Below are 25,795 nucleotides of genomic sequence, written 5' to 3' on the forward strand. Positions count from 1 at the left end.
TTACGAATTGCTAATGCATAGAGTTACACCAAGAAAAGTATGCAGCGATTTTGACAGCTTACGCAGTGCAAGTGTTATTTAATACGTCATAATTTCATAGAAGTTTGACGTTTTAAAATAAAACACTTGCACTGCGTGTGCTATCAAAATCGTTGCAGGCTTTTCTTGGTCTAACTTTATACTTATTTGAAAATCGCGTAAAACTTAGTTTGGTCACACGTAAAACTTAGTTGCACGCAACTTGCTGTCAGTGAAAGTTAAAAAAAAAAGGAAAAAATGTAACGTAAAAATAAAAATTGTAAAGGTTTTCGTATATTTTATTGCTCTTCGATTTCTATAATATCACATGAATTCATTGGCATTAAGATCACTAACGATAACTCGACGATAGTTTTGTTTCATATACCTACTCGTAAAATTACAAATATTATTTGTGAGGATATATTAGCTGAGCCCCTTTTCAGATTTAAGAATTTTAGATAAATATCTCCGTCGTGCTGACAGGGACGGCTCCTAAAATTAGTGCGATAAGGACAACTGCAGTTTAGGCGATAAATCCTGCGTAAAAATCTCAGAAATCAAACTTTCGTTCTCGACATTTTCCTCTTCCAAAACTTAACCAATCGTAACAAAATCTTGGGAACGGAATGAGAATGAAATTATCTGTGTCGACCTTTTTGATTTTTGCGTTTATTGTTGCCGATATTGATTGCCGTTGTTAGCGCTATTTAAAGTAACCTACGTTTTATTTTTTTGATATTTTTGTTTTTATAAGAACTTTATAAAAACAAAAATATCAAAAAAATTAAATGTAGGTACAGTCGACGTCAAATATATCTTTACATTTTTGCATCTTATTGCAACGGAATAAGGTGCAAAAGTGTAAACATATCTTTGACGTCGACTGTACAGACACAGATACTGGTAATATTGAACTCATATAAAAAAATTACTCATCTAGGGCTAAAATCCAGAGAGAAAAATGTCGAGAACGTTTGTATGGAAAAATCACCACTAATGTATCCTCTTAAAATTCCATTCCGTTTATACGCTTGTGATGACAGCAACTAAGCAGCAAAAGTTCACAAAATATATCTATCTTGATCCAATGATTTAAAACTCAAGATAGGTTATAGGGGTTCCAAAAGTAAAGCGCTTAGACTGTGACAAATTGTACAAGTTGCCTGTAGTCGCTGCTGAGCAAGCGAGAAATGTGCACGTGCTGATGAGCATACCGAAAGAGAAAGAGACAAGCTTATTTTCAACAACGAGTATGACAAATATGGATGGAATGCAAAACGTAGTCAAAAATTACAGATTTCTTCGTAGGTATAGAAATAAATATGGAAGTATTTTTTGTGCTCCTCAAGTATGAGCATAACCTATCTATAGTTATATAATATCATTGTCTTGATCCTTATTGTTAGACTACTACTTCTATAGAATGTTATAATATTTTCTAAGACACAGGGCTGCTGTTTCTTGAAGCTTATGGCCCGTTTCTCGCAAACGGAGGGCTCTCATTGGTCTCCAAATACATTTTCCCGCTGAGGCTGAAAATATGAACATATTATTATTACCCAAATTACTCAAGTAAAAGATCTTCTCAAAACAAAGAGTTGAAAATCAACGAAATCTCTAAAATTCTCCGTATTGTACACACTTTTATTTACCTTCACTGCGTATATACCTGTATCTCTTTGTATGTATGGTGCTTCAAATCTTGTAACTTAAATTTGAACCACTTCCAGGTGTCTCATTGAGCTGACATTTCGCGTACTTCCGTATTTCCGATGACAATGCAATAATATGCTAACATGGAGCTGATCTGATGATGCATTTGGAAGGTAGCCAAAGGAACTCTTCGATGGGAAGACAAACACATTGAGTTTAGGCATATTTGAAAGGTCTCGAGACGTAGGTACTTGATAAACATGCAAAGTACAGTCGGCAATAAAAGTGTGTATCAAAAAATATTTTTGACGGTTACTTTTTCTTTAGAGCATTTAGTAACTGGAGATGTCATCGCTGTCATTTTCTTTATGAAATAGTCTGCCGATTTTTGCGGGGGAGGGGACGTCAAATGTATTGCTATATCTACATGTCTTGTACGTAACGTACAAATAGCCATGTCAGTCCATACAAAAGTTTGCACAATTGTGCAAGTTTTTCGGCAGAGGGGTAAGCTCTTAATGGCCACTCCAGTTATTAAATGCTCTAACCCCCTTATTCATAAACGTTTACTAAAGTTGACAAGCCGATAATAATCGTTTGTCCCTTTCCATCATACCAATACGTCGGAAAGGGACAAATGATTATTATCGGCTTGTTAACTTTAGTAAACGTTTATGAATAAGGGGGTAAGACTTTCTAATCAATTAACCGCCGCCTAAACTCAAGACGTAAATCAAACGGCTCGTCCCGTCCACGCACGCACATATTTATGTCGAGCACGCTCCCGTTATTGCACTCCTAAATCGGCTCCTGAATCCACAGCGGGATTCATGCGCGCGACGTGACGCGTATAACGCTCGTAAACCCAGCGTTGCCAGTTTAATCAGATCCTTTGATTGCGATATTTGCGATTGGGGATGAATTATGGATTTTTAGCGGTGAAATTTAAGGGTAGCTTTTGTCTGTCTGCGACGTCAGAATTTCTGGCTGACTTCAAATGCTTTACTGATGTCTGAGATCTTCGTAGTTAAGTACTTCTTCTTTTATGAAATTATGACGTATAAATAACACTTGCACTGCGTGTGCTATCAAAATCGTTGCAGACTTATCTAGTTTAGACTAACTCAAGTGTACTAACTTTTTAAAACTATCTGCTCGAAAGCCTTTACGTCAACCTTTAATCTGACCACCGTGAGTAATTAATACCCACGGTGTTAATGTTAATTACTCGTAGCCGCCATGCATAGGTTTCTCAACAGTCCTCGGGTTAAAATAAGCATGGCACCTACCCTAAGTATCAAGACCAGTAAGCACCAAACGAGATCTTCATCAACCAGAGGAGATTTAATACCATTTCTAGTTTACTTACGGTAGGCGCGCTCCAAAGCCCATGTAACCATCAACTCTAAAGCTACATAGACGTGATGAGCCTCTCCACCTCCGGCACAGCGTCGCCGGAAACCCTCCTGGGTTTAACACTGATTCTGCATACAGACGCCAAGCTCGGTTGTGGCTGCATCCGTCTGAAAATATACAAGATGAGCTTCAGCTAATCATTGTAGACCCCTTTCCCCCAAACTGTTACTCTAGTAAAGTGTCATTCTATAATCTATGGAACTTACTATATAAACAAATGTCACTACTAAATTCATCAATCAGAGACAATTTCAATATGGCGGTTTGTTTACATAGTTAGCAAGCTCCATAGAATGACACCTTCAGACTCCTCACCTTGTTCGGGTCTAAGTCGTTTGGTTGGTTGGTTGGTTTCGATCTGAATTGCATCCTCACTTCTGGTGGTTTATTTTCATGAATTCTGAATTTTAATCTGTTTAGAGTGGTTGTTAGATAGGTCAGTCGCAAATCTTGATTAGATTTGCGTTTGAAATGACTGCCCAGTGCTCACACACAGAAAATATGACGAAGTCCAACACACGTTTCGACTGATGAGTATCTCATGCTCTAATAATTTGTTGCGGAATGGCTGCACACGTATGAACTTTCATCGAAATTCGCAGCCTCCGGTCATCCGTATGTTTTAAATAACGTTTTACCGCTACCACCTACATCACAATGAATAGTGGTCAAACTCACATTTAACTAATAGGTAACAAAAGCTTTTAATTTCACACTTGTTTTGATTAATTGGTTAATGCATTCAACTCCGTTCGTTGTTACAAAACTAGCACCAAAGCTTCCTGTTTGCGGTGGGATTGAAATGAATTTCCAATTTAATTGAACGCTTTATACTCATTCGTTACGAGATGAATTAAATGGCTATTAATACATTTTGTTATTGGTACCGATGGATGATTGAATTTTGTGGGGGATGTGGGGGCGTTAATTGCATGATATTTATTGGTATAATAGGTATGTATAGGTTCCCAAACATACAGTCAAAAATAAAAAGATGTGATTTGATAGGTAGTTCATGTACTATTACCCAATAGGTAGCGAGATATTATCAGACATTCTTGATTGAGTATTATTTTACTATATCGTACCATTATACATATCATACATATCTCGTATCAGTAAGCATTAGGTACCCTAATTCTAGCTTATTTATTCGCAACGCAACCTACTATCATTTGCTTCGTAGTCTTATCGCTGGGGACGATAGCTTATACGTAAGCTATTGACATTTTAGATTGACGATCAATGCTTGGCATCGCGCCAGCAAGGCTTGAACTCAAGATATCGGTAACATCTACCTGACAGTCTTTCATTAAAAATAAAATCGGTTCCACTTCCTATTTCGCGAGAAAAATCGCTTATAAAATGCACTCGTTATTTTAAAACTTGAATAAATCGTTCTTTGCATACTTGCTTGGCTTTGAGACAAATGGTATAAGAAATAAGTCGTAATATTCCATGAATTGCAAGTAAACTGCAGAATATACTGTACGTATAATACGTATCTTCTAGAGCCTAGACCACTGACTTTGTTCTTTGTGAATTGTAAATGCAATTTATAACTTAAAACAATATTTAATCCTTTGTCTTTAAATAGAACAAAGAATTGCCAGAAGACTGCATTCAGAACAATGCACAATGGGTTTCTAAGGATTATTTTTAAAGCGATTTACTGGACTTTCTTTACATTGCCCTTTCGCTGTGAGCTGTGAGTTTCCGAGCAGACGAGAAACTCCAAGGATCTGCTTGCAATAGTTCACCAAACCGTGTACTCCACAAACCAGTATAAGGACCTTTTCCCATTTCTCTTAGTTCGTAGTGATTTAGATATCACGACTGCACTGGTTAGCTCAAGAACCCGACTTGCTCACTGTTGGGTAAGCAATTAGAACGCAGTATACTGCCGTCGGCGGTTGTCGAAGTTTCCGCGTCTGAGGCCGCTAACAATTGTAGAACTGTCTTTGTGATCTCTGATGATGTCTGCGACACTTCGCGAAGTTGTATCTTCTTTTAATGTTTTAATATCGACCTTAGGCCCTTCGAATAAAGCTGTATATAGCAATAAGTAAAGTTGTAGCAAGTATCTAATGAAGTGTCAACGCCGAACTAGGTATTTACAACGTCGATTTCCCAGCTAGAGATGAAAAATATCCTGTGACCAGAAGTTCAACAGATTACAGAGTTATTTAGATTAGATCAACGACAGGCATTTTACCTACTCTCAAGATCAATTGAAACGAGTCACTTTGATCAATAGGATTTCCATACAAAGTAACCTGTTTTCATTACTTAAGTGTAAATTAACGATTAAAGCGCAGATGTTACGGATAGATGTCTGTCTCAGTATTTGAAATTTATATTTTTGAAGAATCTTACAGAATTTATGGATCAGGAAATTAAATCAAGTTAAAAGATAATGACAACTGTAAACAACTGCATGTGCAATTTTAAACACCTAGATATCTCCTGTATTTATTTTAAGTCTCATATGACAAAATATCGCCGTAGCTTTTTAGATTGAACGTGTAAGATCATGAAATTATTCCTTAGGTAACGCACCTGAATTTCCTTGATCTTGATACATTTGTAAACGGGGGACGAATAAAGTCCCTCTCACCCCAGGGGCTTAACTCAACCGAAATACGAAGAAACGTCGCGCTTAACTTCTTTATTAAGTAACCTACTTGGGAGATACTCGCAAAATACTACCGGCTTAATGGAGTTTAAGGTGGACGTAACTTAGAAGAGTGGATTGGATGGACGAAGTCGAACTGGCTTCTTAATTTTAGAAAAGTTTAAATTTAGTTTCTAACAGTTGTTAGAGAATAGTGAACTAATTAAATTAAAAAAGCATCCACGTACAGTGCAACAGCAAAGATCAATTTACACACGGGATCAGAATTCTTCATTTACATTTACCAATATCGTTTCAAGCGCTAAGGAATAAGAGGTTACATCTAAGTATTTTTTTTCTCTGTCCGGTGCGTTCTGTCTGTTTCTTTTACTCTGTCCCTCTTAACAGCAAGGAAAATAGCAGAAAGTGGTCGGCGAAAGTTCTTATTCAGCTTTTCGTCGCCGGTGTCTTTAATATTATGCTATCGCAATGTCTTAATATCTCATTTGTCGCCACAGTTATAATGCAGCTTATATTTTGCTAACTGTACCTACAATTCTCGTGTACGTAATACGTATGACAATGTATCATTAGGGCCGTCCCACTAAAATATGTAAATCATTTTTGCGCAGAGCTTAAAATATGTGCGCGCGCGAGCTCATCCGTATTTATGAATTTTTACGAAATATTTTTTTTGTTTGCACAAACAACGTGGTCTCACTGCAGCTATTTTGTTACTGTTCTCGTTTTGTTTTTGTGGCTATGCGGCATCATACGCTTAATTAAGAACATGTAAGCTAGGCGTGTTCCAAACGGAGAAAAAACCATACATGGTACTAGGGCGGTTTGATAAGTAACTTGGTTCGACCTGAAAACAAATGTGTTGAGGAACGTTGTGTAGGTACTTTATGAAACCAAGCTTTATGAAAAATTTGAAGAACTCACTCAGTTCAGATGCTTATGGATTCATCTAATTCGCGTACTTTACTCTTCTGCCAGCTAAAACCATATCCTGAATTTCTATCGAACCAAGTTACTTCTCAAACCTCCCTCGTAATTGCTGCTTCGCTGCTGAAAATTCAAGATAATTCATAATTCAGAAAAAGTAGTATTGAATATTGACATTATACCTAAAACGTTCTATGTATAGAAATTTCAATTTTTCTAACTCATTTTTCTGATGAGGTAATATTATATTGAAGAGGTAATAATTATAAAGTTATAAGTTATAAAGTAATATTTCTTTACATTATCCTTTAGCGCCTTTCGTTGTTTTCATACCAGTCATACCAAATCTACAAGTTCCATTCTAATATCTGAACACTGCTTTCTAGTCAACGCTAAAGTGTGTTGTCAAATAATCTATAAGCTCTCGCTTAAGTATGTGAAAGATAACTTCACATACAGTAAACGCGTCCACCATGGGACTTTATTTGCGTTAAAGGACGCAACATACATAAACTCACAATAAAACAGATCTCAAAGGATATGCAAGGTACGAGATAACCCACCTCGTTATAAACCTGCCCTAACAGCCTCTAATAATAGCATTTTAAACGGCAATAATTTGGCCGATCCCCGCGTCCTTGGATGTGATTTCAACCCCTTACCAAGAACGAGTTCAGGATAAATATTTTAATTGCCTCTGAATACGTATAACTGTTGAGGATCTTTAGGTCTCTTTACAGTGGTTTAACCCAACATTTGTCCGCGGTCACGCAACCAATTGGGATACACGGCCTTGGGTGTTATTCATCGCTCCACATGGCATGAAACCACCATAAGCGCGATCTCCAACTACGCAAAGCGTTTGAAGGTCCCTCGGTTCCAGTTATACTGGTATGTTTAGGATGGGGATACAAGGCCGCCTCCCAGCCTCCCTCTGACGTAACGCATCGATCGCCCGAATATGCGGTTATTGCTGATGCAGCGTTTTAGAGTTATAAAGCGCTTTTTAAAGAGTTTAATTTTAATTGTGCTTTTTATTTGGAGAGTCAACGAATAGATGAAATCTCGTGAGAGCTCCAGAAATAAAAGAGATTACAATTTGCGAAAACTATGGGGTTTGTCTTACCTATCCTTACATACTTGAAATAAATAGTAGGTACGTATCTGCTGTATACACCCGGAAAATTATTACTGAGACGACTACGCAAAATTGCCACTAAAGCAGTGGCAGACCAAAAAGGAGATTTCCTCCTATTTTTATAAGGTCAGAAAATAAGGGGAGAAACTGCGCTACACACTAAGTAGGTTATTTCACCAAAAACGCTATGAGATTTAGACTAACCCATTTCGACAGAGAGACAAATTAACATGATTTTGTAATTACTAAGTTAGACTGTGTTCTAGAGAACAATTGCCTCATTAATTATACTGTAGTTTTATCTCTGCACAGACTTTTAAATTTATTCAAAGTACCAAGGCTGCAATAAATTACGATTTAGCAAAGTAAGCGCCGGACTTGAGACATTGCTTTAAAGCTTAAAGAAGAATAAATCTTAAACTATACTACGTATGCATTGAAAATCGTAGTGCAACAGTCATTGAACGTAATGCAAGTGAAGACAAAGAAATACTAAGTCAGGTGTTGAGAAATCATACAACATGCTCGTAATCTTCCCTCAAGCCTGCAGTAATCCTGCTTAAACATCGCGCGACGTACGCAGGTGCATATCAAGATACATATAAGCAAACAAGGAGATTAAAAAAGAGTACGTATGTTGTGCCATTAACGTTTCCTTATTTTGCTCCCTCCTTTTATTTACCTCGTTTTGGAGGACTGGAAAGTCCTAATTAAACCCACCAAAAACATGTACCTATTTAGTCTGTGAGGAAAGAGAAGAGTCGTGGAATACAAGGGAACCAATACATTCTATGACTCTTCTCTTTCCGCACAGATTCTAATAGGGCACCAGCGATTCAGCTTCCATTTCCAGTGCAAATACAAATTGGCAGGTCTGTTAATTATATACAGATGCATGCTGTAATGCTGTTATACGCAAAGTTGCTGCAAAAAAGTACATCATCATATCACCTTTACCCTTTATGAATATTTCCTTTATTAACTTACACATAAACCCCAGTTCCCTGTTCCTGATGAGCTGGTCGACCCAGCAGCCCGGCTGCACCCAGCTCCCCGGGTTGGGGTAGAAATCCACGTCGCCTATGGGCCGGGGGAAGCCGAAGACCCCGGGGTTCGTGTGCAGCACGTCCACGAAGGCCGCATCGCCTCTTGCAAGATGGCCGTCGCTGTTGGTTAAACCGTAGCCGGGGTAGGCGGGATCCAAGCCTGGAATGTGTAGATTTTGCGTGGGAATAGATTTTTAGAACCAATAAAAAATTGAGAGTGACGGACTCTTAGTTTGATCAAAAGATCATTATTCGTCATTCAGCTACGTAATGTTACCGTATTGCAAGATTGCATTTTTTGCTCACCTACGAAAGAACGAGTACTTTTTTTTCTTATTCTATGAAAGTGCATAGGTGCAAGCGTAGTGGGCGGAGATGAGTATTAGGTAATCCTGCTCAGGATCGTGACGCGGTAACATTTTAAGTATTTATCTTGCATGTATTTCTCCTGCGGTACTGTCACTAGCTATGTGAAAAGCATTTCAGTGCAGTCTCCGCATAGCTTTAGATAAATACATTATTTATTGTATCTGGCCTGTGTGACCGGTTTTGGTAAGTATCTTCTCTACCAGAAGAAAGAGTTGTTGTACCTATTCGTGCGCATTTTCAGCCTTGAAGTGTCAATTAACAAAACACTCTGATTACCAGTAATCCTGCCCAGCAACAGCCCTCTCCTCCTCAATTCCTTCCCGCCGAAGCCAGCTGCCTCGGCTCCAAGCGAAAACCCGATGACATGTAACGAAGAAGCACGGACTCCGGCGCGCTCCAAAAACTGCACGAAATCCGCTAAGCGCGCCCCCATGTAGCGGGTGTTGCGGACCGCCGTTATGTACCTGGAATATTTTGAGTTTGGTTCAGTTCGATGGAAACTGTTGACCCTGAGCTCAAATAGAACCTGGGCTCCTTTAAAATTTAAAACTAGGAATGCGTTAAGAGTATATTGGAAACATTTGACGCAAGTCTATAACAGGTCTGAGGCCAAAATACACGAGCCTACTCGTGGTAGATACTTAAGTCAAATTCATCAGGAGGATTCTTATTATGCCATCTACGACAATAGGTACGATTAATTCAGGTTACAATCATAGCGGAGGAGGTATTGAACATTTTTATAGGCCAAAAAAGTCGCGGCGTGGATGGTTACAGTTGAATATCACTGTTCTAAAGTATTTATATTTATTCAGTAAACAACTAAAGACACGCGATAAAGCACAGCACAGCACAATCGGTAGGTATTATGTATGTATGTATGTATGTATGTATGTAAACACTTTATTGTACATAAGACAGGTATTATCCTGAATGCAACGATAAATTTCAAACGCTCCGTTAATCTGTGCTCTGAAACTGACTGTAAACGTGTATTTGTATTGCGCCAGAACTTTCTACAGTTTCCACTACAAGTATTCCTCATGTGCATAATTCAACTACAGTTTACAAGTTCTATTCAAGTTCTATACAAGACTTAATTATGCGATCTACACCTACAGACGTAACTATAACAACATTGCACTGAGCTTTAGGTGAGCGAGAATCGCGCGATGTTAATATAAGTAGAGAAGATAAACTTAATTATTTTGGTTATACATTTAGTCCATTTCAATCTAATTGTGTGACCTATCTAGACTTTGAAATACTGATACTTGGGGTAACTCCAGCCAGCAGATCCTGCAGCAAGGACTAGGAAGAGGAGACTACAAGGGGGGGGGGGGGGGGAGGCGATGTTGATACAAAATAGCACTGTAAGCTCGCGTGACTCTGCTGATTCAACCTTTTTAAGCGGCGTGACCTATGTAGACTTTGAAATGATAATTAAAGCTGGATTTATTTTCAAACTACTTATACCTACGCTACTACATATGAGAACCACCTCGCTCTCTTAGCAATCGGTAGAGTACTTTGTAACTAATTGACCCACACAAAGAAAAGAGCCTTGTGAACACAGTATATCTATTCCGTCCCACTTGCTTCAATTATTTGAAACAATTCAGTTTACGTAGTCACATAACCTTATGTGGGTGCATAAATCTGGAGCAAAACTTGGCACAATTCCATGAAGTTATAAACGTGCAGCTTAAAACGGTCCCGAAGAAAATAGGCGTGCGGTGTTCCCTAGCCCAGGGAAAAGTTAATGATACAGACTGTCAATGTTCATACATAGTTCACAGAAAATATTCCGTAGTTGCATTTCTCATCGATGTGGTAGTTGAGATCTTGCAGCTTAAAAGTCAACCACATTTGCCGTATTAGACTTCGGTTATTTTTGCTGGGAATTTAGCAAGTTTTCAAAATTTTATATTATAATTATATGGCCTTTCGCTCAATTCTGCAACTGCTCCATCTAGTATTTACTCGGGGAGAATTAAAATTAGCTTACGATTTATTAAACGACGCTATACAAAATTTAAGGGTTGACCATATGAGGTATGGTATGCAGGTTTGTATGAATACAATTCGCGTCAACAAAGTAACAAAAACATGACTACAGCCACAATTTTATGACTACGTCACAACTGTCACATCGACAAGTCGGAAAACTCCCTGTCTCTACTATTTATTAGTCTCTGCTCTGTTTGCGATGAACGTTTGCTTTTAAAAGCTTTTAATTCATGCCCGGCCATTTCCATCTGCTAAATGTTCTTGTTCAATGCTTGCGATGGTGATTTGTGGCGCAGCTATACAAAACATTGTACATTTATGTCGAAGAGATTACCTTTCGTATGCTACTGTAAAATTTTGGCTGTTCGAAACATAAACTTAATATTGACATGCTTAAGTGGAATGTAGGGATGCACTGATCAGTGATTAAGCATAGCAAAGGTTAATTTCGGTAATGGGCAATTAGCAATAAAAGCATAAGCAATTTAATATAGGTAGGTAATCATGACCAATTGACCAACCATGGAACAAAACAAATTATTTTATTAAATATTAGTTATTTGTTTTTTTAAGTTGGTAGTCACACTACTATACTTAGTTTATAATAATACCATGAGTTTGCGGTTCTAAAATGTGCCTATAATCTTGTGGTTTTGGCGAGGCATTCACTTGTTTTTTTATATGTACAAAATTGTGCTGACTGCAACACTCTACCAGTGGACCTTATAAGCTCAGCTGTAAGATTCACTTATTGAACAGGGTCGATAATAGTATCAATGCATAACTTACCACGGAAACGCCACGAGACGTGCCCAGTCGACCGCCACGAAGTTGTACTCTCCCCTAGATAGGTATGCTGCAACATGTTTGGTAATGGTCAATACTATATTTATAGCACAGTATTAAGCACCTATAAAATCGTTCCGAAACAAATAAAATAACCGTTACTTTCTTTGGTCCCTTAAAACTCCAAAGAGAATAGAATAAGTTACGAGAACGGGATTTATTTCCAAATTATGATACCTATTATTAAAACCACCTCGCTGCCTTTATTAGAAGTTAGTTACGTGAATAGAGTAGGTAGGTACGTGACTAGTATTTATCTGTAATGCTTTAGGTAAACGCGTTTACGAGTAAGATATTTTTATTTGTACTTTTATACTTACCTAATACATAAAAAAATACCTAACCAAAAACATTTAAACAAAAATTATAGTCACAAGTGCTTTCGAGTATTGATAGTTCGTCATCGGTTATTTTAATCGTGAGCCTGGTGCATTTTTTCGGATACGTCTTAACGAGCTGGGTCAATCGAATCAAAAACACTTCAATTAAGCACATTAAGATAAATTAAAGTTATTGTCAATCATAAATTATGTGACTTTTCACATATTTATAACATGTTATAAATATAAAGGGGACAACTATTTTCTCCGTTTCGGGCGTAACTACAATATATTTCATACAATAGACCTGTACGACACCTGCTCCCATTTATGCGTGTCATATACATTTCGGGCAAATTTCTCGTCTCGTTCGGCTCCATAAGTAATTGATAGCGCTATTATAATACCATCATCAGGCTAATAAAGGCGCTCGTAAAGTAATATTACTACCCTCGCTTGCTCTATGGCTTCAGCTGGAATCATTACGTGTACGAATAATAATAGTACGAGTACACTATAATTTAAGTAGTGGAGGAAAATTTAATTAATCTTAGTGTGAACTAAGTGCTTGCTGGTCTAAAATCAGCTAAGTATTCAGGTTATTCAACAATGTCGGCATTTATTATTCTCATTGTTTAAGTATCTTCTTCTTCTCCCTGCCCTTATCCCACGTTATGTGGGGTCGCCACAACATGTTTTTCTCTTCCATTCTCCTCGATCTATCGTTACCTCAGCACTCACTCCTTTCTTTCTCATGTCCTCTTTCACAGAATCCATCATCCATCGTTTTTTGGGTCATTGTTAAACAAGACTATTTAATTCAAAATAATCCAAGCAGATAAATTAATAACCATTCAGATCCTGGATAACGCAGATTCTTATTTGGCTGAAAGCCAATTGATGTACATGGTGGCTAAAAAATAAGTACATTCCTGTAGATATTGAGCAACTTTTACTATGGGACCAGCCCAAAAATCACGAAAAAGAAATTTACCCTCCCATAGAAAATGGACCAGCCAAAATGAAACCGCCTAAATCTTTTTTCGGGGTTGGTCCCATATACTAAAAGTTGCTCAGTATAATCCCAAAACCTCCCTGGCAACGGGAATCAACTTATTTTTTGGCCACCCCGTATAGAGTCATAGAAGGGTAGATACTTTGACGCCTAGTCTGGTTCTCTACTTTTGATGCTGACTTTATGAAACTACTTCGTGCCTACCTATTTGCGGTTAAATTCGCGATTGTTGCGACCAGTACAAAGTACTTAAACAGTTTAAAATAATAATATTTCTAACCATAAAGGGGCCCACTGATTACCAGTTCGCCGGACGATATCGGCCTGTCAGTTGTTCGGAGCTGTTAAATTTTGCTTTTAACTGACAGGCCGATATCGTCCGGCCGACTGGTAATCAGTGGGCCCCTTAAGACAACAAACGTCAACAGTCGGAAACAATCCCAAATATTAAATAACACTTAACTGCAGGCACCGATCCGGGTCACTACGCTCAAGTGGAGCACGCTGGACACTATCGGTGTGCTAATGTGTCCTTTACTTAACATGGTTTAGAAAACTAATGAACATTTATAGATTACTTGCCTTATTAGCCAGCTTTGCTACACATCTGGGCCACTTGCACTCATCACTAACCCGGGGTTAACCGGTAAAAGCTGGAGTTACCATGGTTACCAGTACAATTTGACAGTGGTTTAACATTTTCACTCATAACGTCACAGCAATAAAGTTGACAGCAAGGTGTCGAATATTGGGTCTTAACATGTCGATTATTGGGGTATTTACGTTACCATCGCGCAGTGTGGTAGTGCTCCGGCCAGTAGTGGCTTCAGTGAAGCCCATCAGATATATAATTGTAGGGTTGGACACGTTGAAGCGAGTCCGCCGGAGGGACGCTCTGTTGCCTCCTGAGATCAGCTCGAAGGTTGTGGGATTTGATCTGCAAAGTATACAGTCCATAATTGTAGCCCTGTAGCCCTTGTCTTAAATGAAAGAGGCGCGGCTCAAGGATCATTTCATTTAAGGTACCTATACACATAAATAAAAAAATAGTTACGAGTTTTTCGTCCTGAACGATACGATACGGTTATACGAGTATACGTGTGTGTAAGAATTGCTCGTTTATAGGTATTAGATATCTATCTAATACCTTTAAACAAGCAATTCTTGTTTATATATATATATATATATATGTTTCGGGGACCTCGGAAACGGCTCTAACGATTTCGATGAAATTTGCTATAAGGGGGGTTTTCGGGGGCGATAAATCGATCTATCTAGGTCTTATCTCTGGGAAAACGCGTATTGTTGAGTTTTTATATATTCTCTCTCCCAGATATTTATCATAATCAACGGTAATATATACAAATACATTAATTGTTACCAAATTGTTCCTAAAAACAACAGTGTAAAAATATAAATACGTGAGTCGTATTCGAATCAAATTTTATAAACTCACTTTACGTGCGGAAGACATGATCGCATAATATAATCTTAAAATATAGGAGATTTCTTGGATAAATGTAAACAGTTTTGTATGATAATCGTCAACCTTTATATCGTACAAATGTTATACGGTTTCTCTAACAAAATCGCAGGAGACCACACGAAACCCATCGATCGTAGGTACGATCCAGAATCGTATGGCAGCAGCAGCTAACACGAGTGTATTTTCAGTGCAGCACTATAAGACGCCCATTATAAGATTAGAAAACAAATCTAAGTTAATACATTGATAAGGTTTATTTAACCACATTAAGTAACAAGGTTAAAGTTAATCCACTACGAGGCATTCAGCGTAGGTCATGGTCATTAATAAAAATTATATTCAACTACATATGAAGTAAATAAAATGTCGATCTAGATTTTATTTGGATGGAATAAATGGTTTATCTATCTATCTATATATTTTGGATATTCAGTTAGGTATCGAGTTAGAGGATATGCCGGATATGCTTACGGTACTACAAAAATATGACACATAAAAAATTGTTTTTTTTTTTTTACGTTGTACCTACTTAGATATAATGTCATGTGGGCTAAAAGAAACAGTTTATTTGCTCGGGGCAAGAGAACCGTTGCGGAATCCCTACAAGTGTTTCTCTTACCCCATCTAACCTTTAGATGTTATATCTCTGTAGAGTCTGTAGACGTTCAGGAATAGTGATACTACTTAAGTACTTACCTAGTGAACAGTTTGTATTGTATATCCTGCACGTCATCGTGGGGGCAGCAATAGAAGCACGGCCCCACCGGCGCGCTCATGAAACATACCTCCGTAACACCTACGACAAAATTATTATCCCCAACTGAACCAACTTTTACAGCTTCTTCCACTCTTCTAGAATAGACCTAATGTTTTTAAGCAAAGAGTTGCATTTAGAAGATATCGATGCTTGTGTGAAAACTTCAACTAGGTACTAAAATGAACGCTCAGAGGAGGTGCGGATGTTTTGTTACTTGGCGACTCGCCAAATTACTTCGACACAATTGATATAAAATTAATTGAAATTTCAATGGATATAAAATCAATTGCCATTAATAATTATGATCTAAAGATCTTTAATTATGAATTAATAATTAAATACCTATCATACTTGTCTTGTAGTATCAAAGTAAGTAAGTAAGTAGTTCGGTACGAAAGTAATTGTTTTCATTCTGAAATATGCAGGTAATAAGTAATAATAGTACCTAATAGGTGCGTACTTCTACTTCAACACGTTTTCGCTCTATTTAAAAAATTTAAACATACTGTTTCTACCTATATATTTAAGCTTTGTCAAAGAAACAATTAGGTAGAGTAGAGACGTTTTCTAATACTAAAGAATGTTAATTCAAGCATGAAACTTAAGTATATGAATTTCATCCAAATTTACAAGACTCACCAATGAAGAAGGTCGTCAACCGACATGCGGATGAGCTCAGCAACATATTGCCGCTATTCAGCCGCTGCCCCAGCCCGCGAGAAGTCGTAAAACATTAAAATTCATCTCGAAACACGGCGGTGCATTTTCTCGCGTAACGAGCCCGAAGCCCAGAATCCTAGCCACAATAGACGAGGCACAATGCTTCGGAACTCGTTAAAAAACTTCTCCGAGAATTTTTTTATTAATCGCTTCCGACTTATTGGTTTTCACGGGTCACTGCAGATGCCGGTTAAACCTTGCGGTTAACCTTAAACTTGACTATGAATCTTCACTAAGACAAAGGTACTTTGTTTTGTACTGTCTACGCGGAGTTGAATAAACGACTGATTAGGTTTTGATCTTAACCACGGCGTGCTCGAACGACGGTGACGCAAGCTATGTAACAATATCAATCGATGGAAATTTGGGCGTGAAGCGATTGCGTTGCCGAAATGGCTAATGCATAGACCCTTCAAGCGGTTACATTACTTGGCTTACGACAATTCTTATAGCCTATTTCTCAGCGTTTTTATCTAAGACGTGATACCTTCAGCGGAGATCAAAAGAATAATAACCTCTGTAAACATGTGACATATATTTATACTTCAGCCGCTACGCTTAACCTATCAGTTCCCCCATATCATAGTTAACCACATTATTGATCCGGGCTCGCAAACTGAGTTAATTTAACGCGGTTGAAGTCTAAACCGAGACGTTATTAAACGTAAACGATATTGCAGCACGGGCATTAAGCTGTCTCGGAAGAGTTTATGGAGGCTGTATAATCATTTATTCCGTTAATGAATATTGGACGGTGATGGAAGCGAAACAATAATTTACTGGCAGACGAGGTGTCTCGCGCCTGTCTCTTAGTTTTGGAATTGGAACCCAATCACACACATTTTTTTACTCGCCATGGTTGTGTTTACCTCTGACACAGTAGCCACGACTTGCATATTTCCTGGGTTAGGGAGATGGGCGAGGCAGCAGCGCACCAATAGTTAACGGTACCTATACTATTTATAATAAGATGAAGTACCTACATAATTAATGTACCTACTTAATTATTTATTTTCTGTACAACATATTAGACTATTACATATTTTGTTGATTACAGTCTGCTGACCCTCGACAAACGAAAGATTAGTTCACGGATCAATTTATCTTCTAAAATTGTGCTAAATTCAAGCGCGCTGTCAAAACGTTAGGAGTGAAGGTTCGTTGGCGATAAGAAGTACCTAAGCACTTTTAAATTATTAATAGGAAAACTCGCGCACCCTTCTCAGCTGGCCAAACGAGAGTTTTCGCTGATGTTTTTATGTCAGTATAATAACTTAATAAGTATGTGACATACTATGACCTTATGAGATCTTTAACAAGACCATCTCATTCGTACAAGAAATTGAAACAAAGATTTTTTTTGTGTTTAACAATTTTTAGTCTCGATACGTCGTCGTCGTCGTCGTCGGTACCTACCTATACAAAATTGCAAGCACATATCAATTTTCCTCTAGTGTCTGCTACAGACGGAACTTTATAAAAGTAAATAAACACCCAAAGATATTTTCGCAATTTAGTGTAGGTACTTACAACTTACCTAAGTTAAATAAGCATCGGTTTACAAGTTTCCTGGACATTGGCAGCAGCGCCGCCGCTCCCGGCTGAGCCGAAACATAAATAAGTCGGCGAACGCGAAGTTATGAATATTCTCTCCGACGATGTAAAAATGCTCTTAAAAATTTAAATCCAATTTACCATAAATTTCGTTGAATTAATACAGTTTTAGTTCGCCTAGATATCTTACTTAGGAAGTTTGTAAGTATGCAGGGGTACTCTACTACTTAGATAGTCAGTATACTATAAGTACTCACCTATACCCTATAGGTACTGACCTATTTTAATTTTTTTCTACTCGTCGACTGTAATTCTTGAATTAAGATTTCGTATACCAAACTGCTTTGGGTACTTTTAATGTATGGGCTCCCAACTCAACTATAATATTAATTTCGATACAGTTTAGTCAACTATAATGAAATTGACCAATCACAGTTCGCCGCGGTCAAGAGGACGAAACAAAACCATAGCTCAAATTAATTATTTATTTTAGGTTGTATTGGAACAATTGCTTCATAAGTCAGAAACGCGCATGTGACACCCTTAATATAGGAACATCCATAGACTACGAAAACCGCTTAGCGTTACTTGTTATATCGTCTCCATAGGCTACGGTGGCTAAAATCGAGAAAAAAACTGTTTGAAAATTAAATTTTGCAAGGAGCAAGTACCAGGGCCTCATGAGTTACGAGGTGTCGTTGACCAGCCCGCCGGGCCGAGGCGGCTGGGGCGGGGGCACGTACGTGTATGAAGGTATCACGGCTGCTCGCGTATCTTAGCTATAGGTATACTTTTGGTTTGTTTACCTATATGATTCTACTAGTTTAAAGTATTATTTTAGTTGACTCGTAGAAAAAGTATTGTATACAATAGTGCTATAATCAAGCTTTTCAATCTCATACCATACTTAGGCAACTCAGCAAGCTTCGTTGCCTAAACACGGTACTCGACTGAAAAGCTCTCTATTATATCACGATTGTATAAAATACTGTTAATGAGTATAGAAGCAAAGTGAGTTTAATCATCATCATAGCCTTAAGTCGCCCACTGCTGAGCCTCTCGTGTACGCCACTTATCCCGGTCCTAGGCTATATAGTCTCATCCAAAAGTATTTCTAAATATACCTACATAAACATTTTTATTGTTATATTATTATTATTAGCCATAAGCGCATCAATTTGGAAAATAACTCTGATGCGTCTGAGACAATAGGTACTTGCGGTAATGACCTTTACAGTTTACTTACTTAATTTTTATCGTACCGTATTTTCTAGTGGGTACAAATCGGTCATGTAAAATGGTCTTATAATAGTCGTGTAAGCAATTTTCCACAAATAGGCACTTGGCTAAAGTGCAGTTATTACTAGTGTTCATGCAAGTAATAGAAGCTAACCTTTGATGTTTACAGTGGATAGGATTGAAGGTGACTTGTTATAAAATAAATAAGTACCTACTTAATACCTACTGCCGTATTCGAACTTAAAGATATTCACAAGAGACGATCCATTCTAGATACGTTATATGTAGTTTAGATATCAACTAGTTCTCTTTTGCAGCGCAATTCGGGCAACCAATGTCACTTTTACGTTAGATAGAGTAAGATATCTATTAGATGTGAATTGGGTCTCTAAGTCATATCCTGTGGAAATCGTTCAACAGTATCACCAGAATCGCGCAAATGTCAAATTTGACAGGTTAGATCTTAAACATATTGTTATCGTATCTTGGGGATGTCTAAAAGATGTCTAATAGATGTCTATTTCAAAATCCGAATCGGGCCCCTATTCATTTTTTAAACCGCCCAAAACTTCTGGACAAAATTTAGAGTCCATCTAAGCTAACTCTGCACCGTATTTGCAATGACAAAGTGTGGCGGTGGCATTATTAACATCATATTTTCGAACGAGCGAGCGAAGCGAAGTTCTTACATTCGACTTTGAACACGCGGCTGGCTAGCGGCACGTCCCGGCATTTCGATGTTTTTAGCTGAACTGTCAGAAGATAGTTTGATACTCAATAACTTAAGTAAATTTGTTCTAATTTAAATGAAATTGGGTAAACGTGTAGTCGAGGGCATTATATTTTAGTCATTAAATTATGAACAGGCCCGATCAAGGGGTTATTGAGCTAGAAGAGCTTAGAAGGCCAAAAAGCTGTTTGTGAGAGGTCTTGCTATTCTGGTCATTTTTTTGCAAGAAACATGGTCGAGTTTAGTATTAAATGAAAGTGCTCGACTTACACTTTTATAACATCGTTTTTAAATTTACCATTTTGAAATAATTAGCAAGATAAAAATAAAATAGAATAAACATAATATATGTATTTGACATTTAACAGGAAATATTTCGGCTTAGCACAGATACAGTTTATTTTAATCTCTATGGTGGTGACTTAAATCCAGGGGAGGGACAGCCGTATAAGAAGCCCTTTATTCGAAAAAATAGCGCCATCTATATTACTTAACGCTAAACTTGTAAATGGCGCTTCAAAATTGATGCAAAAAAGCAAATCTTGTCAGTAGAAAAAGGCGCGAAATTCAAATTTGCTATGAGACCATATCCCTTCGCGCCTACATTTTTTCTACTGACAAGATCTGCTTGGCCAACTATATTATACATACTACTCTTTGCTTTTTTAAATCTATCAGTTAAGGACTCCACAGACCTTGCTGTAAATCCACGCGATCTGTTGATCCATTCCATCTATAGAGCGACATAAAATAGTAGAAATTAAATAAAATGGAACTCAAAAATGTCCATACTAAATTGTTGCCATGTGTAAGCATTTTACGTCATAAATGTGACAGTTACGTAGAAAGTGGCGCCCTCATTTATTTTATAATATTTTATGTCGCACTATACGAGTACCTAAGTAGGTGCAACAAAGTCAATCGCTAATTTTTGGTCAACCGCGAGTTCTCAGTTCGGGGCGAACTACTAGTTAATACTAATTTGACGTTTAATGGTGCAATTGCAAAGTCTGTGCAGAGTCGTTTTGTCCGTCACTACATTACGGGGCGTTTTCAAAAATATATATTTGTCCCTACTATAATTTACTAAATTCATTTATTCAGTCTGCCTGTTTGAAATTGAAAAAGAATGAGTTGCGTTCTTTTTTTCGATATTTATTTTTTCTGCGTAAACGCCGAGTCAGCGTATTTTAAGGTGCAGTGCGGCCGTTTTATGCATTTTTCTCTGTTATCTTTTTGTAGGTATGTACCTGTATGCTTATGCAGAATTTATTAAAGCTGTTTTTCTTTTGTTACAGGATAAGTTGCTCAATAAGCTAGAGGAGAATGACCCAGAATTAGCATCATCGCCCGAAGAAGAGGTAAATATACCTATATAAAAAAAATAACGGGTTGCACTCCGGGAGTGCCGACAGAAGTGAAAACTCAATAACTAGTCCAAAATGTTTGCAGCACTATGTATAATTGACCCATCCTCCTTTCTATTGAAAAACTTTAGTTCCGAAATTGCTGGCCAGTGAACTTAAATTTGTAGCGTTAATTGTTTAAAAATCGAATAGAAATTGTAAAGTTACCTTGCAGACCTCGCATCTAAATATATTTGGTCATGATATTTTGAGTTTTATTAACCAGTACTAGAGTTCACTTTTATTAGTGATTTCATCAAGATGAGACTTTATTGTATTATATTGGAGTGATATAAAGTTAGAATGTAACTGTGAGATCCTCGTATTTCACCCCGTACAAGATTAGAACATTGAGCTTTATTGCTTAATATAAAAGTCCAGTTTTAAATAATTGACCTGATTATGATACGTTATGACTAAAGTTCTTTGGTGAATAACATTGTCCGTCACACATGACATAAGTCACGCAAGCGCCCTGCGCCGCCTACATGAAACAGCCGGCTCAGGCATACATTTTCGCCGTGCGGTAGAAAGAGAGGAGAGACGCCTTCGCGTTACGCTGTCCCGAGTTTATCATTTTTTCCCCACCTCAAAAAGTGCTCAGCGCCGCCAAAGAAGTTTTCACTTCAAAAAAATATTAGACTTAAAAGTGACATTTTCAGTGCAGGTAGAGCCTAGTACTGTTAGTGTGTAGGTAAGTACTAACAGTACTAACAGTTATTTTTGATCCTATAAGAGTAGGTACTATGTCGCACTGCACGAGAAAATATGCCTTGGTATTTTAAAATAGGTACATAATACGACACCCACCGTATCGTCGTCCCGATGGGGTGGTACTAAATTCTGTAAGTAATAGGCATACTAGGGTGTGATACATCTAGGTATAAACCATTCGATCAAGCCAAACCTTACGTAAAATATTCGCCCGTTTGGGTCTGAAAACACTAAATAATAATAGATCACGACCTTCTTCCAAGTTTGAAGGTTACAATTTCATTGTGATTCGGTCCGAAAGCGAGTCTGACCCTCATTGCGAAAGTTTCGCGATTACGACGACGCCGCGGACGGCTACACGAAGCACAATCTTTTTATTTACTTACTTATATTATGTGCGCTAAAAAATAGGCACCAATCATTGGCAAACAGGCGTATTCTAATTTTAATTACCATAAGACATAGACATCGGTTACACGCTAATTCTGGCGTCAGTTCAGTCCATCATTCTGGTCAGAATGACGAGAGAATTATCGTGTAACACTCGGACTGATGGACTGATGGTCTGGACTGCTGAAAATTTAAAATTTTAGATAATATTCGTCAGTCCATTTTGAATGACAGAAAACTGATAGGAGACTGATCGTGTAACCTGTTTGTGTCATTCTCGCGTCAGTCACCATATTAGACAAGACTAAATGACTGTGTTGCGTTCTGTGTCCAAACGGCGACTGTGTCGTAATTTTATCAGTCTGTTGTCAGTCTGGACTGATCGTGTAACCATGTCCATTTTCCATCATTCATTTCATCATTCATCATTCTGGCATCAGTCAAAACTCGAATAAGATTATGACTGAACTGAACTGATGCCAGAATTAGCGTGTAACCGATGTCATAGAGTTAATATTTGACAGAGGGAATGCCACTTAAGACAAATTGTGACACTGCAATGGCGGACGGTTTGAAAGGGTGCGTGTAGACGAGTGATACCATGTAATACAAATTCTCCCCCAATGGTGAAATAATTATTTTCAATATGGTCCTTGTTTTCAAATAAAAAAATTAGGACAGCATTACGTTAGACAATATGTACCTACCTATCTGATTTTATAGGTCTTGAAAATGCGTAATGTACTTTGTGCAAACATTATTTTCAATAATGATATTTAGCATCGGAATGAAACCAGTTCGTGTTTTTTTTTTTTGAAGTGAAAACTTCTTTAGTGCACTTTTTGTGATGGGGAAAAAATGTTAAACTCGCAACAGCCTAAGACGTAAGACGCTTCGTAAGACGGACACGTGACCTGATCGAAAAACTGTTACAATGTCATTGAGTTTTCACTTCTGCCGGCACTCCCGGAGTGCAGCCCGTTGTTTTTGAAGTGAAAACTTCTTTAGCGGCGCTGAGCACTTTTTGAGGTGGGGAAAAAATGATAAACTCGGGACAGCATAACGCGTAACGCGAAGGCGTCTCTCCTCTCTTTCTACCGCACGGCGAAAATGTATGCCTGCGCCGGCTGTTTCATGTAGGCGGCGCAGGGCGCTTGCGTGACTTGTGTCATGTGTGACGGACAATGTTATTCACCAAAGAACTTTAGTCATAACGTATCATAATCAGGTCAATTATTTAAAACTGGACTTTTATATTAAGCAATAAAGCTCAATGTTCTAATCTTGTACGGGCTGAAATACGAGGATCTCACAGTAACATTCTAACTTTATATCACTCCAATATAATTCAATAATTCAATAAAGTCTCATCTTGATGAAATCGCTAATAAAAGTGAACTCTAGTACTGGTGAATAAAACTCAAAATATCATGACCAAATATATTTAGATGCGAGGTCTGCAAGGTAACTTTACAATTTCTATTCGAATTTAAAGATAAAGATAAGATAAAGATCATTTATTTGCATTAAACATTACCAGTTACAAAGATGTTCATAATACATATGGTAGGTTTACATGTTTAACCTCATTTGGTATGCAAAATGGTACCTAACTAAAAACTAAAATTTTACAAATTAATTTAACCTGTGTCAAAAAATTCACTCATACTATAAAAGTTTTTGTATTTTAAACAATTAACGCTACAAATTTAAGTTCACTGGCCAGCAATTTCGGAACTAAAGTTTTTCAATAGAAAGGAGGATGGGTCAATTATAGGTACATAGTGCTGCAAACATTTTGGACTAGTTATTGAGTTTTCACTTCTGTCAGCACTCCCGGAGTGCAACCCGTTGTTTTTTTTTTATGTTTATGCATTTAACTTGAAACATATCAACAAAAAACGAAACAAAACAAAACAAAAAATAAATATAGGTAGGTACATAACAAACAAACGTTAACTATCAAGCTATTCAAGCATCATTCATGTAAGCGTCTTTAATCTCCTTATTATCGGAAAATTACCATACCGACCTAGTTTGAAATGCACAATCGATAATTTAGCCATTTACCTTAATGATCTTTATATACATAATGATTTAATAAGAAGTTCATCAATTACCCTACTTTTTCGGGAAAATACCCTATTCAACTTACTGGTCACACACCTGTTTCGCATTTATAAACAATGAAATATCGTGATTTTACGTACTATACTATATATAATTGATAAAATTACCTATAATGTAGTAGAGGGAGCATTCCACAGGCTGTCCCGTACAGACGCATTTTATTTCGTATATAACGTATATTACAACTTTTTTTCGGCGCTTAAAACCGACGATTATTTTTCTGGTCATATTTTTTGACCATTTGTTATAGAAAATAAACTCCTATACCTACAAATCTTCAGAAAACTCGCGTTTGTACGGGACAACGGTAGACAATTTCATGGAATGCTCCAGAGTCAGGTTAAATGAGCATCCAAATGTCTCTACATGGGTGAATTCCGTATCATATTACATATCTGTCTGCAAAATTACAACTTGATATCAGTTTTCATGTTTTTTAGATATATATTTTTTTATGTTTTATATTCAGTAAAGAGTAATTCCCGAATAAGACATTTCTTGTTGAATGGGTTATTTATGTAGCTTATAATAGGTAGGTAATATATGTATAAGTACCTACATATGACTAGAAGGTCAAAATTTCACGCTACAAATTATGTATATAATATCTACAAATAAAACAAAAAAATCTGATTCATTATTTTTAAGCAGACTTGTTCACTTGTGTGCCGTATTGTTCCAGTGTGTAATATGCGTGAACGCGAAAGCGACGATGCAGACCTCGCCGTGCGGGCACCGCGTGGTCTGCCGTCGCTGCTTCGTGAAGACCATCCAAATGGCCGTCAGCCAACGGCTGCTGCCACTCCGCTGCGTCATCTGCCGCGCCAAGATCCTGCGGCTGCGGCAGGCGCCGCGGCTGGTCACTAGCAAGAGCTGGCAGGTAATATGCACCCATATTAAAGTTCCAATGAGATCATACAAATTGGTTAGACAATTAAATACAATGGTTACGACCGCTCTGCTGCGTCATTGCTGCGCCGCGGTTGATCACTAGCAAGAGCTGGCAGGAAAGAATATACTTATTAATGCTTTAGAAGCCGTAGATAGTCAAGCAATGTAAGTGGACAAGTAAAGCCAAAATAGTCAAAAGATCATTATTATACCATACCATACCATACAGATTCAAATTGCGTCTACATTTTGATCGGCGCCTCACCACTGTGTGGCCATGCCGCCCATCAACTGTTCAACTTCTGACCGAACAGGCATTTTATGTGATCATAACGCATTTCCTTGTCACTGTTGGTAACTCTTTGATACTTTCCCATCTTAT

The 25,795-nt window shown here is 37.6% G+C and overlaps 2 protein-coding genes across 3 annotated transcripts in view; one reads left to right on the plus strand and one right to left on the minus strand.

Annotated features, from left to right (window-relative positions):
• The window catches only part of LOC134797688 (protein split ends), a 97,600-nt gene that overhangs the window by 68,984 nt on the left and 2,821 nt on the right, over nucleotides 1-25,795 (plus strand). For both annotated transcript variants that reach the window (XM_063770032.1, XM_063770034.1), the window contains 2 exons: nucleotides 21,181-21,243; nucleotides 25,205-25,402. In XM_063770032.1, coding sequence (XP_063626102.1) covers nucleotides 21,181-21,243; nucleotides 25,205-25,402 — 261 coding nt within the window. The remainder of the gene's footprint in view (nucleotides 1-21,180; nucleotides 21,244-25,204; nucleotides 25,403-25,795) is intronic.
• Nucleotides 1,415-16,876, minus strand: LOC134797278 (pancreatic lipase-related protein 3). The gene is made up of 8 exons (XM_063769505.1): nucleotides 16,279-16,876; nucleotides 15,579-15,678; nucleotides 14,185-14,333; nucleotides 12,005-12,071; nucleotides 9,482-9,669; nucleotides 8,778-8,996; nucleotides 3,044-3,197; nucleotides 1,415-1,553 (listed from the first exon to the last, which is right to left on the minus strand). Exons 1-8 carry the CDS (start codon nucleotides 16,322-16,324, stop codon nucleotides 1,490-1,492), a joined length of 987 nt encoding a protein of 328 aa, XP_063625575.1. The 5' UTR covers nucleotides 16,325-16,876; the 3' UTR covers nucleotides 1,415-1,489.

Source organism: Cydia splendana, chromosome 15, assembly GCF_910591565.1.
Source record: "Cydia splendana chromosome 15, ilCydSple1.2, whole genome shotgun sequence".
NCBI classification, from domain to species: Eukaryota; Metazoa; Arthropoda; class Insecta; order Lepidoptera; family Tortricidae; genus Cydia; species Cydia splendana.

Excerpts from the sequence above, each read along its gene's own strand:
- LOC134797278 (XM_063769505.1), bottom strand. The coding sequence starts at position 16,324 with ATGTTGCTGAGCTCATCCGCATGTCGGTTGACGACCTTCTTCATTG. Across the intron at positions 9,670-12,004 it reads CGTCTCGTGGCGTTTCCGTG|GTACATAACGGCGGTCCGCA; the intron begins GTAAGTTATGCA and ends AAAATATTCCAG. Across the intron at positions 3,198-8,777 it reads CAGGGAACTGGGGTTTATGT|ACGGATGCAGCCACAACCGA; the intron begins GTAAGTTAATAA and ends GTATATTTTCAG.